This window comes from Electrona antarctica (assembly GCF_951216825.1).
Source record: "Electrona antarctica genome assembly, chromosome: 4".
NCBI classification, from domain to species: domain Eukaryota; kingdom Metazoa; phylum Chordata; class Actinopteri; order Myctophiformes; family Myctophidae; genus Electrona; species Electrona antarctica.
The window spans coordinates 31,609,370-31,629,367 of record NC_136809.1 but is presented as its reverse complement, the minus strand read 5'-3'; the positions used below and the strand labels follow the sequence as shown (position 1 = coordinate 31,629,367).

The following is a 19,998-nucleotide window of genomic DNA, read 5'->3' as shown; positions in this document are numbered from 1 at the left end:
AAGGAGTACTGGAAGAGAACCTCAACTCTCTACAGCTGAGAGAAGGACTAGACTACTACCATTTCAACTGACTACCTACTTGGAGACACAGAGAGGATCTGGGAGGATTAGTCTAGCTTTAACACATGGACGATTGCAAATGCAGGCACATGGCCATCCCATGCCGAGGAAAAAGACCTATCTTGTACTGAATTCGGCTAGTACAGAATGTGACTCACACGGAAATCAGTTTGCTGGTTTGTAGTTAGTCAATTCAGTCCAAGACAGTGTGAAATGAAGGATATTCATGTTTAATTGACTCCCTTTAGGAGACCGGAAGCTCACAATGTTCACAACCATGGGTACCTGCCCCTTTAGGAGACCGGAAGCTCACAATGTTCACAACCATGGGTACCTGCCCCTTTAGGAGACCGGAAGCTCACAATGTTCACAACCATGGGTACCTGCCCCTTTAGGAGACCGGAAGCTCACAATGTTCACAACCAAAAGTGTAGATGACGGCGGCAGCATCCCATTGGAGCAGTATTATCCAACCCTGGAAGAACAGGATAATATGATATCGTCATTGACTATTATAAATATATTGTTTTGTTCTAAATATCCACAGGTTGACAAATGGAATACATAATTAATGTTTATTTTATATCGTGTAAAAAATATCCATAGACATTCTATCCACTCTACACGGTTTACAGACATTCTGACCTGGACTATTGGCTTGAGTTCACCAAACGTTCTTGGAGTTTCTGGGATGGGTGTTGCCAAAGCGGCAGTCTAAGCCAATTGGTTCACACCAACCAATCCAAATAGTAGCAAAGCAGATGACGTCGTTATCAATCATTGTGGCTAACTCGGTTGCTAACCAAACAAACACAGTCAACGAGGGCTACTAACATGTAAACAAACGGTACAATATGTCGGATGATGATGTTTCTAAAACCTGTCGTTTCTGTAAAGAAACTATTTATCATAGGGCAATTTAATAGCCAGGTCGCAAGTTACCACAGTGGTGTACAGTGTTGTTTGACGTCATCGAGTTTAAACAGCTGAAGGCCGATCAGCCACCGCATCAGATTTCGATGCAGTCTAACACCGCTGTAGACAGAGTCACCAGACCTGAATCTCCAGAACATATTGTTTGTAATGGGTGTGGCTAGCGATTCAGGGCTGGAGCCAGGCTAGGTTAATACATGAGCTTACCAAAAAAGCGGCACCCAATGACAGCCAAGTTTACTCAGCAGCTAAACACTTTTTTGCTATTGGTTGATGGCTGGTGAAAGTGAACTGCATGTGAAGCAGAAGATGCAAATTTGCTTTGCCATGGGAAGCGAAACATATTATTAGCCTATTGCTTTTTTTGTTTATTTTACTTTATAGCAGCTTTGAGTGACGCAATCAGGCAGAAATCAAATATATGTTTACACAAACTGTCACCGTGCAGGGGTGCATACGTTGCTCAGACATACCAACAAACTGTCACCGTGCAGGGGTGCATACGTTGCTCAGACATACCAACAAACTGTCACCGTGCAGGGGTGCATACGTTGCTCAGACATACCAACAAATTGTTTTTCTTTTTACTGTTCTGAAAGTAACAATTGTCTATTTTACAGAAGGCAGTTTTTATACATAAACAAACACACAGGGTTTATTTTACCACACAGAGCTGGGTATGGTCTTTCTGTTCAAAGCTAAACAGACCTGTTCCCACAAATCTCCCCATGGTGTTTCCGGGATCAGAAAGGCGGTTTGCCTTACTGTAAATCAGACCACAGCCCAGTTTGTAGAGGTGTAACCGTAACAGAAAAACACTGCAAGAGACTTCAATTCCGATAGGGACCATTTCAACTGTACAATATAATCCTGTGTGAAACACACCACAGGTTTGCTGCATGTTGTATTGTTTTAAAGTAATATAATTAGCATATATCCTTAAACACTAAGGGCTCCATCTTGCACCACCCTTATCCCTAAACTTATTTTGAAAATAAATTTAAAATAGTTCAACTAGCCGATCTACATCTACATGTTGTGAGCTTGTAGATCAGCTATTTGAACTCTTTCAAAAGGTTTTTTAAAATTGTAAAAAATGGCAAATACGTTTAGGGATAAGGGTTAAGGGGTGGCGCAAGATATAGCCCTAAGGATATGATAAATCATATCCTGAGTGAGTTTGACCGAATGAGTTGTAGATAAACACTTTTAACAGGATTTTACTGTGTGGATGTACTACTTGGACTGATTGGGTGAGAAAAAAAAGACCTTAACCTGTGTTTCATTTACTTGATGTTCTGTGTAAAGCACATTCATTGAATTGACTTGTAACAAATAAAACAGCCTTGCTTTTCTGATGAGTAGGTCCATGCAAGCCCCTCCTGTTCTGCAGTACAGTACAGTGTCTGGGAAAACTATCCCATCTATTTAGCACCTGGTCTCTACCAAGACCTTTTCACCCCTCTTTCTCACTGACAAACACAAGTGATAAGGTTCTGTCTTCCTTAGGGACATGACCTTTCAATAGTTTCTCAGGATTTCTCTTGTTGGATACATGTATACTCCCCTTCTTTTCCAACAACAATGGAAGATTAGTATTTTCCCCAATGGTTTAAGTTTGTTTTTATGCTTTGCTGGTTTTTGATCACATCCCTATACACTGCTCACATAATAGCCTCTGGCATTGTGTATGTGGTTGGTTTCTTTCCCCCTATCATTGTAATTTATCAGGTCTGATTTAAAAACTAAAACAAAAAAATCATCCTTTGTTTCAAGATTGAAGAAGGTGTATTTGTCCCTCAGTAGAATGTTGGTTGACATGTTGGCGAGACTGTGCTAACAACAATTGTAATATAACAAGATAATGATAATACTGGATGTAATAAAATAAAAAATATGGACCAAATAAAGTTGGCAGTAGTACAGGGAAAACGGGGATGGGTAAAGTCTAGCAGCAATGGAGAATGTGCACAATATGGGGAAAGAATAATTTATTATCTGGATATACAGTATGGAATGTGCAGTAATGGCACACAGTACTTATATATAATAGGCTAAATTAGTGCAAGTACAGTGTGCAAAATTACAATAAGGGGTATTTAGAGATTGGATGCCGTTTTGTTTTCAGTGTTGAGTTTCACATACTACAAGCACCGCTTCGGTAATCTGATGAAGCCAAACCATGTGTATACCATAAAGTGTTATGCCTTTTTCAACACAATAATGTCCCCGTAGCTTTTAATATTTGTAACATTTATTCCCCTATTGTGCTCTTTCTCGTCAATAACGAGGTTCACAGGAAGCATACCATTGAATGAATACCCATGTTTTATATTTTTTTATTTAAGAAGACAAATCAGTACTGACTCTACCTTGTAAAACCCTCTATACTTAACTTTACTCATTCTCACCCCTCTGCCCTCATGATAAAGTGTGAGTGGTCTTTAATGGAGAATCCATATGAGAGCGAATAAACAGAGCTTCAGTCTGTGTTTACACTCTGTCACTCACTGTCTCTGTGCAAGGATTAGGCCTGATAACACACACACACAAAACAAATGACCCTGACCCTGGAACGTGCATGCCCTCTCTGGTCACACTCACAAACACACATGCCCAGCCTCTCTCACACACACACACACAACTGCATGTTGTCTGGCTGTGGACGCTGATAACGGAGAGATAAGACATGGGCGTGTTTTTGTGAAAAGGTCTCTCTTAGAGGTCACTGAAGTCTGGCATTCACCTGGAACACATTCCATTCCTCTATTCCCTCTCTCCCACTCATCATTTTTAAACCCATTTTCCAACAGTGATGGTGTGTGTGTGTGTGTGTGTGTGTGTGTGTGTGTGTGTGTGACTGTGTGTGTGTGTGTGTGTGCATGCCCGTGTGTGTGTGTCTCTCTCTCTCTGAATGACAGACAGCGGGAGAAAGAGAGGAGTGTGCTACTCTCGAGCAGCAAGGAAAGAAAGGTCGCCGAGGTTGAAAGGAGAGTGGGAGGGAGGAATGTGTGTGTGTTTCCATTAGAAGCCAGTTGTGTGGACAGACAGACGGAGCGTTCCCTCCAGTCAGGCTGCTTGAGAAGACGCAGGTGACGGCACAAGGATAAGGGAAGAAGGTCAGAGGGCCGTTTGCTGCTCTGAATACTTCAGGTGGCGGTGGGTGCACGCATTGGAGGGAGGAGGCTAGAGCCACGTACAGTCTGCTGGCACTATGGGTTGCTTTTACCCTAATTCAGTGGTTCTTGTACTTTTTCATTTATAGGGCCCCCCATAACTCTGAGATTGCACAAAAGGAACCAAATGGACCCATTCCACCATTTGTGAGTTACAGACCTGCAAGGGTTCATTTGGAACCGCCTCAAGGAACCCTGCTGCACTTTAGAGAACCACTGCTTTACCCAAATGACATTTGAAACAAAATATTAGAATTTTTTTTTTTTACATACAGCAAAAGAAAAATGTATAGTGTGTAAGCTGTCGTTGTCAACTTTAAACGGTGTGTGTGTGTGTGTGTGTGTGTGTGTGTGTGTGTGTGTGTGTGTGTGTGTTAGAGAGAGAGAGAGAGAGAGAAAGAAAGATTGTTGTTTATAGCATAGAGTTAAAAAATATTTGGGGAGTTTTAGGTTTACAATTAGGAAAATAAATTGAGGTTGGGATTAGGATTAAGCTAAACCAAAACGCCGAGGCTAGGATTATGAATAGAGGTTAAGTTTATTGGGTTGTAGAGATATGCGTGATTTTCCCCCTTAGGGGTTGCCACCCGCTTCGGATTGGTTGTGCACCAAAAATATCTGATCAAGCTCACAAAGTTAAATGAAAATATGGCATTAGTAAATTTGCTGTCCTAAAATTTGAATAGTGATAGTGTTAGAAAGAGAGAGACAATGCAGCAGATAGCTGGGGCAGGGTGTGCGTGCGTGTGTGTGTGTGTGTGTGTGTGTGTGTGTGTGTGTGCGCATGAATCGGGGGGGGTGGGGGGTTGTAGCGTCTATCTCATGATGCGTTCCATGGCTGTAGCTGTTCGGTGGAATGTGGCGCGTCAGTAATGCTTGCCGTTCCGACTGTTTTCTCACGGGAAAACCACCCAGGAACTAGAAGGATTTCTAGAGCACACGTGTGACTTTGCAAATTATGTCAGGTCCTTACTATTTGTTAGGCTTTCTTTCACACAGTCGTCTGTCGTGACATGGCCTTGCCCCACAGTATGTGAGAGGCCTATTCGATTTTAGGCTAGTTTTAGGCATCTTAATCCTTAGCCTCGGTAGTTTTTGTTTTGTTTTTTTGTTACTTAAGCCCTGGTTTATTATAAGTTCTCGTACAATGGCGTCTACTGTGAAAACAGCATCTCTATAAGATCACAAAGCTTCAAGCTTGTAGATCTGCTATTTTGGCATTTTTGGGAAAACATGCTGAAAAGGGGATGCACTGTAGGCATACAGTATATGCATAACACACACATTTCAATTTCTTTACACGTTTATAAAATACATTATCAAGGGCACAAATATTTTGCAGTTGCTTCTGATGTCCCACACACTCAAAACAGCATGTGTCTCAGTGTCTCAATCCAAACAAACCCTAAATGTACAGAATGTAAACAACACATGCACATGAACTTATTCACAGTCAACATTGGTCACTTCAATCTATCATATTACCAAAACCGGAGAAAAATCATGGGTACAGAAGCACCTTCTCCTCCAAATAGATTGACTGCCTATAATGGAGAAACTACTTCTGTAATGAGATTATTAAGATGTCTAATTTGTCATTGAACAGGTGGTGTCAAAGGGACCACAGTTTATCCAGTGTAGGCAGACGTTCAGACGTTGCTCAGTAGTTGCTGAAGTACCGCTGAGGGGGGTTGAGTGTTTGCTCAGACTGATGAAAAGTGAGAGGGAACACTGACAGTAGATCTACCAAATAGGATTAAGGCCTGCTAATTATGCACCTCCACCACCTGGTCAGACCAGAAATAAGTAGCTGCTAGCATTTGGAAACACATTGGGCTGGCTACTGCATGACACGGAATGTTGATTGAATGTAAAGGGAACTTTAGTGTAACAGGATGCCAGTGTCAGACATGCAGCTCTAATTTTCACTGTGATAATATGATCCATCTGTTTATGAAGCCGAGAATATCCATGTTAGTTCAAATCTCTCTCTCTCACACACACACACTCACACATGCACGCACGCCGCGCGCGCGCGTGTGTGTGTGTGTGTGTGTGTGTGTGTGTGTGTGTGTGTGTGTGTGTGTGTGTGTGTGTGTGTGTGTGTGTGTGTGTGTGTGTGTGTGTGTGTGCGCGCGCGCGTGTGTGTGCGTGTACGGTTGTAATGCACGTAACTCGAGAACCAACTTCACATTCGACACACACGTTCCACTTCCCCACAGGGAGTGCAGTGCCAGGTATCGAGTCGGTCGGACCCACGGTTCTCCAGAACCACCACAAAAGGCTCTGCCAGTGGGCCTAATGAGGCCAACTCCTTTCACCTGGGCCAGGCTCTGCCAGTGGGCCTACCTGTGCAATTTCCAGCCTCTGCCTCAGCCAATTGAGGCTCAACCAATCAGGCTCTGCCAGTGGGCCGAATTGATTGCCAAGTACACTTTTCAGTTTGCAGTCTTCACACACAGGCACATACACAGATCTCCATGTGGGACACCGGCTGACAGTTAAAACGGGTGCTATGGCAATGTATATCATTAGGTTCCCTGCAAGTTGCATAGTTCCCAAGTAGGCCGGTGGCCGACTGCGACGGGCACGTACAGGTCTAGTTATCTACTAAAGACATGTTAAAGTATGAATACCTCAGACACTATTCAGTATGCAAACGTTCTTCTACTAGCGATGTGACGCATTGTGAGCTTGTAGATCGTCTATAAGTGGTGTATGTATGTTTTATAATAATGAAAATATATGTAACTAGAAATGCACTCTCATACCTGTATATATGTTGTTTGTATGTCTGGCCTCGTGTGGAAAGATGGTGGGTGGGGTGGGGAGGATTGGGAAAGGAGTTGTGGGAGAAAATATAAAAACAAAGAGTTGTATTTTCTTTTCTTTTTGTGAAACTTGCATATGATGTCATGCTCATACTCTTTGAATAAAGTTTATTTAAAAAAGAAAGAAATGCACTCTCTCGAGGTGCCAACTTGCCTTGCCTTGCACACAAGTAGGCCATGTATGGCCTACTTGTGCACGAGCAGAGCTAGCCATGAGTTGCGCTCACCAGGAATACTGGTCCCTCATTGCCTGTTAATAATGACGTTGCCAGAGATGCTGGTCCCTGATTGGGCTACGGTCTTAAACAAGAGAGGATACCGACATACAACTACCCCGACATACATACATACCCACTCTCTACTTTGGGTGCTACTAACTAATGTCTAATACAACTGTTGTTCTAAAATCTGTAGCGTTGACCTTATACAAACCTTGAAACGTACCTTAGTTATACGTCACCAAGAATGGTGGTCCCTTATTGGCTGTTGATGGTAACATAAGGTACCATAGGCTACGGTCGTAAACAAGAGAGGACACCGACATACATACCCCGACATTATACATAAATACATACCCAGCCTATCGCAGTACTTGTGCGCTCTGCTTGCACAAGTAAAATAACTATAAGGTTTTCAATTAATTGTAGTGGAGTAAAAGTACATTTGCCTCTGAGATGTAGTGAGTCATTAGACACACTCCAGTAAAGTAAACATTCCTGAAAAGTGTATTCTACTTACAGTATAAGTAGAATAGTAGATAAGGTCACTGTGACTGAGTAAGTGTAGCCTACTTAGATACTTTACACACACACACACACACGCCCATGACGCACGCACGCACGCACACACACACACACACACACACGGACACTTGCATGGGCGTGGTTTTGAGAGCGCACGCGTGTCACTCAAAGCAGAGTCAGCTGCTGGCACGCGCCCTAGGCGTCTGCAGTAGGCTACAGAGTTCAGGAGGCGCGCAGCAGAAGTTTGAGCAGCGGTGTGGATGTCCTAGCGTGCAGCTCCGTTATCCACTTGGAATAATGCAATTATGCAAACGGGTGTAGAACAGTTATACTTATACGCCTCGTATTACGTCTCAATTAAACTGACCATGTAGCCAAAGCCTATCGAACAGCCTGGATATCTGCTGTGATCACTTGTGACTGAAGCGTGCCGTGGACCGACTTCGGAGATATTTTAATAAAAACCAGCATGCTACTGCCGTGGGTTGCGCACTGGATTGCTGCTGTGTTTTTCTCTCGGGCGGTGGCACAATACTCCAGCGACCAGTGCAGCTGGAGAGGAAGGTAGGTCGAGGATGGAAACTGCACATATCTCTCTCCCTCTCTTTAAAAGTGCTTCATCTATATATATGAAAGAGTGTGATGTTTGGCGAATGGCGATACAAATAAATGTAGATACAAATAAATGTAGGGATATGCGTGAAAATGATTTGTATTGGGAAATAGCCTACATTTTTAGATTTTTGTGGGGAGTTTTTTCTTTGAACCAGACTTGAATCTGTTGTCCATTACTCATTATTTGCAATTATTGCAAATTAAAACCATGGTTTCTTTCTATTATGGAAGCCAGGTGGGGAGGCCTATAGTTGTCACGCTTTGCGCATCACTTGTCCAAGTTGTCCATGGCGAGTTGGCGACGCTGTCGGGCGCACGTTTGATTGTGAAAAAGAGGTTCAAGAATTTCGTTCCAAAAAGAAAGAGTCAATATTTTTATAAATTTTCTCCAATGAAACGCTGAACATCTGAACCTATTAGGCTGGCGCCCCACCCATCCCCTCCAAACACATCCCAATTTATAGCCTTCTGAATTAAAACCCTCCCTGTCGCTAAAAAAAAATACAATACAATTGATAGGCAATAAGGCTTGCAAGAAAACACCCTGATCGTATGAATTCCGCCGCTCCGTCTTGAGTAAAGAGCCATATGGATGCCTTTGATCACTAGCTCTTTAAAAGCCCTGCATCATAAAAAAGGAAGGTCTGCACTTCGCACTTGTTCAGTGTTGTAAAGTTTTACGACTTCAAACAGTTTGAGGTTAGAAGTTTGAGTCAAATTTATAACAGTCTAATAATCCCTAGTTCCCGTTGGCGAAATAATAAGCACCCTTTCAATGTAGCCTATATCCTATCCCTATCTGTGCCGAGACAGCTGCGCGGCTGCGCCACTTTTATAGAAAAGTGAATTCAGGTCAGACACTAAAGGTTTTCTCTGTTTATCATTTCGACATTTCACAGTGTCATTTTCTCTTTAACTGCAGGCTATGCCTGATAAGCAATCTGGGAACCCATTCTTTTAAATAAATCTGATTACCACCAGATAAGTGCATTCTTTCTCATTCCCCCTGTCAACCTTTTCTGGTGTCCTCTATAGCCTACTCTCCCCTCCTTTTCTCATGCTGTAGCCTACTTGATTCTTCTCTTCTCCTTCCTGCAGTGGTTTGAGCCATGAGTCCCATCGTAGAGATGTGGAGCAGATCTATCTACGATGCTCCCAAGGCTCTCTGGAGTGGCTCTACCCCACAGGGGCTATCATTGTCAATTTGCGACCCAACACAGAGCCCTCATCAGGAGCCTTGCCAAGCCATGCCTGCATCAAGCCTCGCACAGACTCCCAGGTAGGGTACAAAACTGGGCCCTGCAGTGCCAGCAGCAGTTCCATAGTGTAGTTTGTTTGAGTGTGGGCTCACTGAAGGAAAACTACAAGCAAAAGAGCTAGAAAGTGCAGTCAACGCGTGGCACTTCTGTCCTATTGGTTGGTGTGCGGACAAGGTTCACCAATGTCGCTTTACACATGTTATGTGCCATTTTGCGTGCTTCAGCACCTGGCTACAACACACTGCAAGCATGGGTTTTAGCCTCTGAATATCTTTACACACCAGGAGCGTGACTGATAAACAATACAAAGATGCCAAATACTCGCTGGGATATATATATAATCCCACAATTTTGTAACCCATTTTTCACCCTGTGCCAATTGCCAAAGCTGTAATCCTGGGCGCTACTCTCCCTTCGCCAACCTTGGGAGAGCCCTGAACTGAGCTCACGCTTCCTTAAATGCATGAGGAGTGAGCAGGTCGCATCTTATCACCTGACAGGAGGGGGTTCTTTTTGAATAAAAATGACATCTCTTTATTGCTGTGTAATATTCGCATTCCATGTTAATGTACACAAACAATACTTTCTAAATATATATTTCCAGGCAAATTCATTATTAGTAAAAAGATTTTTAGTCACTCACTGTCTCCCTCTCCTTACTGTGGCTCTGCCAGGGGGCCCAGGTCTAGTCACTCACTGTCTCCCTCTCCTTACTGTGGCTCTGCCAGGGTAGCCTGGCTAATAAGCCAGACTAATATCACACAACACTGTCGCGGTATATCAGTCTGGGCTGGCTCCACTTGGATTTCATTTCCCGGGGAACATTTTCTCTTTGACGCAATTGGTCAGAGCTACTGTCAGTCAAAGGTCTCAAGCATTGAACGTCACTGTACCAAAGCCCGCCCATATTGCATACCGTGTCCCGATTGGTCCGACCTGTTCTCTGCTGTAGGAAAGAGGCGTGCTACTGAGCCTCGCCAGACCGTAATCCGCTGGTAGGCAACTTTTTTTTGCCAACGGCTGATTCGGTCTGGTTTATTAACCAGGCTACTGCCAGGGGGCCCAGGTGTACTGGAACAGGCTTCACTCACTGTCTCCCTCTCCTTACTGTGGCTCTGCCAGGGGGCCCAGGTCTACCTGGAACAGGCTTCACTCACTGTCTCCCTCTCCTTACTGTGGCTCTTCCAGGGGGCCCAGGTCTACCTGGAACAGGCTTCACTCACTGTCTCCCTCTCCTTACTGTGGCTCTTCCAGGGGGCCCAGGTCTACCTGGAACAGGCTGGAGAGCTAAGCCTCCTGCTGGAAGAGAAGGAGCAGGCTCTGGGCACGGTGCATTGCTTCAGGCTGGCAGAGGTGGCGCTCTTTGTGGAGGCAGTGGCCCACACTGACATCAGCAGAAGGATCACAGCGTTCCAATATGAGCTGGTGCCCAGCCAGAGGCCTGGAGTACACATGTACCCTTACCTACACCCTGGCACAGGTAAGAGGTGGCATCAGTCATTTGTCAAATCTTTTACAAAATGCTATATAATGAAACTTTAACTCCTATTTAGTTCAATCTTAACATTACTGTATTCTTTATGGACAAACTACTATGGACATTATAATTTGTGTTTTCTATTCAATGTTCAGTGCAGTGGTTCTGTTAGCTAAGATGATGAGACAGACAGAGTGACACACAGTTCACTATTTAACCCCTCTTGTCACATTAAGCTTCACACTCATGACACACACTGCCTGAGTGCTTTCCTTTCACCGAGTGTAAAAATGGACTTGTAAATTCACACTTATAGGATGATGTAGTTCAGGCTCTGTTAATTGAAATGGAGTAAGGGCAAGACTGATGTGAAAAGAGAGGAGTCTGAGGTACTTTGTGCCTTTTTTCCTTCTTTCACCCTTGTGTCTCTGTCTGCTCTACACGCTGCCTCCCGTGTCTCTGCCACACCTCAGCCCAAGCTCCCACACTCTCTCGTCTCCACCAGGCTTATGAAAACAAGCAGGCCAATCAAAAGGTCACGTTGGGGGTCAAGCCCAGAGGTCAGCCAATCAGCTCTCAGCTGTCAATCAAGGGCCTCTCCCGAGCAGGGCATTGTGGGTAGCCCACCCGTGTGAGCAAAGAGGGTCTGGTGTGGCAAAGAACAGAGTTGTGTCTGCTCAGTAATGAGAATGAGAGGGGATGTGCGTCTGTGTCTGGCTGTTTGACAGCTGTTTTTATAGCTGACAGGGTCAAAGGATAATACTCTGATTACCTTTCTAACCACACCTGCTGTCCTCATTCACGGTGTCTCTCTCTCGTAATCGCACACACATGCAAAGAGAACGCGGGCAAAGGAGGGAGAATTGGAGAGGCTGTAACAATGCAAAGGGAGAGCCATGGCAGCTTCAATATATGACATGTTTTTGCTTATAATAACATGCCCAGAACAGGGATGCCAGGATGAAAGTGGTTAAACTATGTCCCTTATGTTTCCCTCCCAGTTCCCTGTAAACCATGCTCCAATGAAGAGATCCTTATGGCTGTGTGCACCAGTGACTTTGGTAAACACACACACACGCACGCACGCACGCACGCACGCACGCACGCACGCACGCACGCACGCACGCACGCACGAACACACACACACACACACACACACACACACACACACACAATGTGATATGTTATTAGGCAAGCTTGAGTACTCATTCACTCATACCCTCCTTTATTGTCTTTATTTCTCTTTCTTCCCCATGCAGCGGCTCGCGGTGTCATTCAAGGTGTGGTCAAATCCTCCTCCTCACCCGGTACTCATGACCACGCCTCTGTAGCGGTGACCCTGAGTCAGTTGTTCCGTCAGAAGAGCAGGGTGTTTGCTTGGGGTGGGGCCAGAGGGAGGAGCTGGAGTGGCCGTGTGAACGTACCCCTGCAGTGTGGTGTGCACCCCGGAGAGGACGAACACCTGATAACGGGTTCTGTACATTTCGGCGAAGCCTGGCTTGGCTGCTCGCCGCGCTACAAGGACTTCCTCAAGCTGTACCACACCGCACGGGACGCAGGGACCAACCCGTGTCAAATGGATACAGACTGAGAGGTTATCTCCTCCAATCACGTTGCTGGGTTTGATGAGGTGGGGTCCTTCTCAACGAGTTTAACCCGATTCATAATTCGTCACGTGACAGAGAATAGACTATACCTACAAGCTCATGCATTGCATCTGTGATGTGTAAGCTTGTAGGTGCTGTGTTCGGTCGTTCTCGGGCAAACGACAAAGCATACATTAAGCTTTTGGAGGACTATGCAGAGAGCAACTGGTGAAAATCGAAAGGCTGGCCAACATATTGCCTATCAGACAGACACGATGGGTGTTGGAGTTTTGACTTTGATTAGCAACCTTGCCCAGGCTCCTTGTGATGCCATAGGGGCCATGCTCGCTCGCAGTGGCTGAAGCTCTCGTTGCCTAGCAGCGGAGATGACTGTTGGACTATTTGAACGTTTTAGGAGCCAATGTGAGACTTTTACCAGTCACAATAGAACTGTGCGAACAGTGCCAGAGTTAGTGATGAACTGAGAGAGTGAAGGTGTGAGTGAATACATGAAGGACAGAATGAGCAACATGCTTGGTGTGTGTGTGTGTTTGTGTGTGTGTGTGTGTGTGTGTGTGTGTGTGTGTGTGTGTGTGTGTGTGTGTGTGTCATGTCATCATTCTTGAAATGAAAGTTTGCTTTGTAAAAAGCTTTATATACAGTTTAGAAGTCTTACCTTCTGACAGAAGTGTACAGTATGCAGCTCTGTGAGTCTTTGAGTCTTTGTGTGTGTGTGCGTGCGTGCGTGCGTGCGTGCGTGCGTGCGTGCGTGCGTGCGTGCGTGCGTGCGTTTGTGTATGTGTTTGTGAGCATCCGTCCATGCTTGGGTCTGTGTGTGCATTGGCAGCTCCCTGAGACCAATGATTTGTGTATTTGCTAAATAAAATATAAAGCTATTCCTCTGTGATTCTTTCTCTCCACCACTATGTTTTTATGGGATTGATTTAATAAGCTGATGTCACTGCATTATGAATGAACAAAATTATGGATATACCAAAAACGTCTATTTCAGTTTTTTACTTCACCAAGTTCACACAGCTTTAATCCAAAGATGAAATGAATGCTTAAATGTATACATTTTGAGATAAGACCATTAATATCAACCCATGTCACAGCTGGTGATGGCTAGCCTGTCAGTCATTGGCTGCTCAGTGGTGCAAAGTACAGTAAGTACATTTACTCAAGTGCTTACAAGGAACAGTACAATTTTACTTTACTTTCCATTTTTGTTACTTCTACTCTACTACAATTACAGCATTTATTTGACAGCATTATTATTGTTACTTTGCATTTTGCATTTTATTAATTCAAAATGTATACAAATTTCAAAGCCAATGTGACGCGTTATGAGCTTGTAGATCTATTTTTGTTTTGGCTTGAAGCGAGCCCACATTATTTCTTTAGGAAAGATTTAGCTTTGTTGGTGGAAAAAGGTCCTGGTTGGCATATTTTTATGTTCTAGAATCTAACCAAAGCTTCCTAGACGAGTGCCAAAAGGCACATGTTTGATGTGTGTCTATTGACAATTTTAAGGACGAGATAGATAGTGAGAGAAACAAGGCCCCTTTATGATCCATTATGTTTTCCAGCATAACAAGCCAAGCTACGCATAGTGTGAGTGTGTGTGTGTGTGTGTGTGTGTGTGTGTGTGTGTGTGTGCGTGTGCGTGCGTGCGTGTCATTGCCACCTTCCCACAGTAAATCTATGTTAATGGCCCCATGACATAAAAACAGGCTTTTATACTGTAGATGAGGAAGTAATAGTTCATGTTGTGGGAAAAAGACCTGTCTGTGCAAACCTTTCAATGTGTTGTCAGTGATACACACAACATGGAGTTTCAGTCCTTAGTGCTTAGTTGATACTGACCATGATACTGAGTCTGACATTGAACCTGACATGATAATAACCATGATACTGACATGATCTTCTACGGAGCTCCATGGTGTTTCCTATGGTGCTTCCCTGTAAATGGTGCATTCATATAGCGTCTTTATCCAATTTAATTACTTTACAATGATTGTGCATTACATTCACCCATTCACACAGTCACACATACAGCGGAGGGAACCATGCAAGGCACCAACTAGATCAGAGGTGGGCAACTTTGACGATGGTGAGGGCCAATATATTTCCACCCTCACTCCAGAGGGCCACAGTTCATATTACTGTCGTAGCAAAAATAGCCGATCTACAAGCTCAAAACGCGTCGCAATGCGACGCGTTTTGAGCTTGTAGATCGGCTATTTTTGCTATATTTGAATTGAAAACCTGAATAATGTTTTGATATTTTTGAATTGGAATCGTGAAAAGTAACCTTTTTATTGAATTTCAAATGCATTTGAACTGGTAACAACTACATTGGACACAAAAAAAGACAATAACATTAAGTAGGCTACGAGTAATTTAATACTATAGTCATGAAGTAATTAAAGCGGGTTTGGAATTGTAACAGCTGAAATCAATATTATATCAGTATTCTGATATTAACATGCGGGCCGCATTAAGTGAAGGTGGGGGCCGCATGTGGCCCCCGGGCCACAAGTTGCCCACCCCTGAACTAGATTACTAGCAAGTAGTAATCTAGAACTTTGTGTAATTTAGTAATGTGGTACTAGTAATCATTGCTATAGGCAAAAAAAACATGAAGCTCCACTTTAGAAATTCGTAAGCATCAGCACTTTTAACATCATGCTAAAATTCCGTGTTATTCGGTGAACTGATATTAGATAACTTATCTGTCCTTTCCACAAGCTTGTTTTTACGAGGACAACATAAAATGTGAGGGACAGACATTCAAATCTTTATATTTGGTACCGTCCTAGAGAGGAGGTAGAGGTTTTGATGTATGGAAGGTGGAAGGTTGATGACCCCGGCAGGGTGTCTGTGTACCTCTGCCTCCCTGGAGCTGTCAGCAGGGTGGATGACGCTTTCCCTCTTTTCCTCAGGAAGACCAAGAATGGCTGGAATGTCCCCTCCCACACACACACACACTCACGCGCACACACGCACGCACGCACGTCGCACGCACGCACGCACGCACGCACGCACACACACACGCACACACACACAGTCAAATTACACACTACGCCACAGATGTCTTTTTGTTTTAGTAGAGCGGTGCCCGTTGGAGCCTCTACAGCGGTGCCCGTTGGGCACTGGCCTACTTGTAACGATGCAAGTTGGAAATGCATGGCCCACCCAGATATTATGCCTGTGTCCCTTTTATGCCCATATATGGAGTTCTTTGTCAGGCATACCCACATATGGAGTATATGCAGACGTCAGAATGATGTCAGAACAGGCCAGCTCCATATACAGAGTTTTTTGTCAGGCATGCCCAAATATGGAGTCTATGCAGTGCTGTCAGCTGTGTCCCCTTTTATGCCCATATATGGAGTTCTCGGATTTGAAGTCGGTGGGGCGAACGGTTCTCGAGTTACGTGGATTACAGACGTATAGATGTACACACATTTATAGTTAGATGTCTATGTCTACACATTTTGTGCATGCAGCAATATGATATGGGTGTCAGCCAACCTAGCAGTTTGTGTGGGAGGAGTGCTGTTTTATGGGATGAGTGAGAGTTTGTGCTAATGATACCTCTCTCTCTCTCTCTCTCTCTCTCTCTCTCTCTCTCTCTCTCTCTCTCTCTCTCTCTCTCTCTCTCTCTCTCTCTCTCTCTCTCTCTCTCTCTCTCTCTCTCTCTCTCTCTCTCTCTCTCTCTCTCTCTCTCTCTCTCTCTCTCTCTCCTGACAGGGGAGGGGGGGACTAATGGTAAATGAAAAATCACACTTGTGTGAAGTGATGGGCGGCCACTTGGCTGCCACATGACGTCACGATGGGGTCCTGTTTTATTTTTCTTCAAACATTAAAAGTCCATAGACTTGACTGCCACATGAGGTCAATTCTGAAATCAAAATCAAATAACAGAGCGTATTGTGTGTGTGTGTGTGTGTGTGTGTGTGTGTGTGTGTGTGTGTGTGTGTGTGTGTGTGTGTGTGTGTGTGTGTGTGGATGCGGGGGGGGGGGGGGGGGGGGGGGGATCTTCAGTATAGTATAGCTACAGATAGCCACAGCACACGCGTCCTGCACACCGCCAACATGCAATCGGCCCAACGCAGTAGAAACCTAACCTACCCCTAGCAACTCCCCTTGGCATCCTGCCACATCAACTGCCCCACGTTCCTTGGCATCCTGGCTAATTTGGGACACCCTTAGCCCTCTGCTCAGGGACCTCTTAACATTAACCTGGCAGTGTGAGAGGCTCCCGGTGAGATGTGGGAAGATTTTGCAGAGCAGCATGTGAAGAACAGCTGCCAGCCAGAGACCAGGGAATAGCTGAGCTTAGGGAAAATATGCACGCACGCGCACATGCACACACACACATACACACACACACACACACACACACGCACACACACACACACACACACACACACGCGCACACACACACACACACACACACACACACACACACACACGCACACACACACACACACACACACACACACACACACACGCACACGCACACGCACACACACACACACACACACACACATACACACACACACTCAATGACATCCATCATTTTGTTAGCTCACTGTTCATTTGATATCCCATAAAAAGGGCCATGTTTAGCCCACTTACTACAACCCATGACACATTATATACTTGACATTACTGCAGTAAATTTTTCAAAGCGTACCTTGATTTGTTTGATTTTCTAGGAAGCCATTGGATTTAATTAATTTCAGTACAGAAATTAGATAGATCCAACTAAACACTAAACTTTATTGTTTAATTTGGTCGATGGTATACAGTATGTTATCGTTGGATTTTAAGGTAAGGATTAATTTGAAAAGTGTAAACAAAGAAAGGAAATCACACCTTCATCATCTCATTCCGGCCAATCACAATTTGCGTCCTCACTTTCATCTTCAATGGTTGTGTTTACACAAACACTCAAAGCTGGCCATTCATTGTCAATGGCATTCAATGTGTGTGTTTACACAAACCCTCACAGTTTTAATTGATTTAATTATTGAGGTAATTTCAGTAAGGTTTAAATGACTGTGGAGAAGATTTAACAAAGGGATCTATGGTGAATAGGTTTATGTAAAGTAAATGATCCTTCAAAATAAGGGTTTCACTGAAAAATGCTGGCGGTTAACAAGCAAATGAATGAATGATGAGAATGTGTTATGGGCCCTCTATACTGTAGAGCACACCTCCTGAAGCCCTTTCACTTCTGCCACAATGTGAAAAGTTGAAATGTTGTAGAAAAGCCTCCTTGGGCCCTATTAGCTGGTACCAGTCCTAATGTAGGCTATGTAAAGGTGAGATAGCTTGTATTTTTATTAATAATGAAGGATATAGCTTATATTTTTACTAACATGCTGGTATTTATTTTCTCAGAGAGGTGATGTCTAATACGTATGTTTCATTTGGTGATGTAACATTTTGAAATAAAACTTGCCTGCAGTTCACAGGATGGCTTGCAGTACAGTCAGCCGAGACAAGGACTGGGCTATAAGCTTTATGAGTGCTTATGGTGAACTATACAGGGAGAGACACTTTCTTTTGGTGTAATGACAGGTTTCGTTTGGGCCTTAGATATATACAAAGACTGAACTTTAGAATTTAGAATTCAGATCAGATCAGTGATTCTCTCCTCATGAGTCATTACATACTGATTGCAGACCAGTACAGTACACACAAACCTTTATACTTTCAAAATAAGAAATGCGTCCTCTCAGTCAAGGCTATCATGTCACCGGTAAAGGGCATTAGGATGGAAACACTGCCCCTCAGTGGCAGACATTCAGGCATGATACAGACAGGTAGCCTACTGCTGGCCTGGGCCAGGCATGATACAGACAGGTAGCCTACTGCTGGCCTGGGCCAGGCATGATACAGACAGGTAGCCTACTGCTGGCCTGGGCCAGGCATGATACAGACAGGTAGCCTACTGCTGGCCTGGGCCATATATACCTACTGCTGGCCTGGGCCATATATATTGTCAGTGTGTAAAGTAGGACATAATAGGACTTGATTGTTCAAGCCTAAGGTGCCATACTTATGAAACATATGACAATGACGGATGAATGGATAAAGTCACTTTACAAGACAAACAATGTTGTTTAGACACAAGTACACCTTCTCAGCCTGTGTAATGTCCTACAATACTCTTATTGCAGATAAATAAAATGAATAGATATTAACCATAGTAGATGATAGCTTTTCAGTTCTGCAATTATGTTAATCTGGGCGAAGATATGAAGTTGTTAATAGGCTGATAATACAACATTTAGTGTACAACACAAGAGTGTGTGCATGTGCCTCCTGTAACAAGTGAAAACAAAACAAATGCTGACTTGTTTTTTTTCACAGGAGGGGGCACACACTCTTATTCACATAACATAACTTGAGGAACTGAGCATTACTTTCACAGTTAGTGACATTACTGCTTCTGCAGTGTTTGTGTTTCCTGTCACTTCTTGAACATGCCGAGCCTACAAGACCTAATGCCTTTCCTCTTTGGTGGTATGTGCTTTAGCTTCTTACTTATTTCTTTATTTCATTTTAAACCAAAAACGATCGATGATAGGAATTTGTCTTGGTTCATACTCACCATATACAGACAACCATAGATACAAAAACAAAAAGGACAATACAATACAAAAACCAGCAGCATAGGGAAGTTGATAGCAGCATAGTGTCAAGAGAGTTGATAGCATTGTTATTTATTGTAATAAATATTGTATAGTATACCATATTGTGTATAGTCAGACTCATTCCGAGCTGTAATGCATCTATTCAAGTATTGTTTTTTTTGGTTGTTTTTTTGCATTATTTAAACATTTGTGACGGGGCAGAATTTTTATAGATTTGTGCAATTTGGGGTTAAGTGTTAATTTTTAATTTTCATTCTCTCATTACACAGCACGTTGGTTCTGGCAGTTCTTATGTACAGTATGAAACATGTTTCTTGTTTAGTACAACTTAAAAATCACTCAACGTTTTTAGTTTTCTATATTTCATGGTTGAAAATCACATTTGAGAATATAATGCAGCAATACTTGCTTACGTACAATTACAGTTTGAGAGAGATTTTGTGTTGTCAAAATGAATATTACTACATTTGTAAGCAAAACAATCACTTTTTCATGCTTCACCAAATTGCTTAAAAATGAGCCTGGGAATTTTAAATATAGCTGCCCTCATTTGTTTCTGTTTTCTGTCAGGTGGAAACCTGACAGAAAAATGTCCAAAACAAAAAAGTAAATTTTTAGGATTCAAATTCAAAAATAGCAAAAGT

General features: G+C 43.5%; 2 protein-coding genes across 4 annotated transcripts in view; both read left to right on the top strand.

Moving 5' to 3' along the window:
• b3gntl1 (UDP-GlcNAc:betaGal beta-1,3-N-acetylglucosaminyltransferase-like 1) overlaps positions 1–2,354 on the top strand; it is a 23,088-nt gene extending 20,734 nt beyond the window's left edge. For all 3 annotated transcript variants that reach the window (XM_079498519.1, XM_079498518.1, XM_079498517.1), the window contains one exon: positions 1–2,354. This exon is cut by the window's left edge and continues 10 nt beyond it. In XM_079498519.1, coding sequence (XP_079354645.1) covers positions 1–71 — 71 coding nt within the window. In that variant the 3' untranslated portion in view covers positions 72–2,354.
• A 5,615-nt stretch (positions 2,355–7,969) lies between these two features.
• LOC306921630 (meteorin-like protein) lies at positions 7,970–13,577 on the top strand. The gene is made up of 5 exons (XM_079498851.1): positions 7,970–8,307; positions 9,457–9,637; positions 10,872–11,097; positions 12,096–12,155; positions 12,354–13,577. Exons 1-5 carry the CDS (start codon positions 8,213–8,215, stop codon positions 12,683–12,685), a joined length of 894 nt encoding a protein of 297 aa, XP_079354977.1. The 5' UTR covers positions 7,970–8,212; the 3' UTR covers positions 12,686–13,577.
• Positions 13,578–19,998: the final 6,421 nt, after the last annotated feature.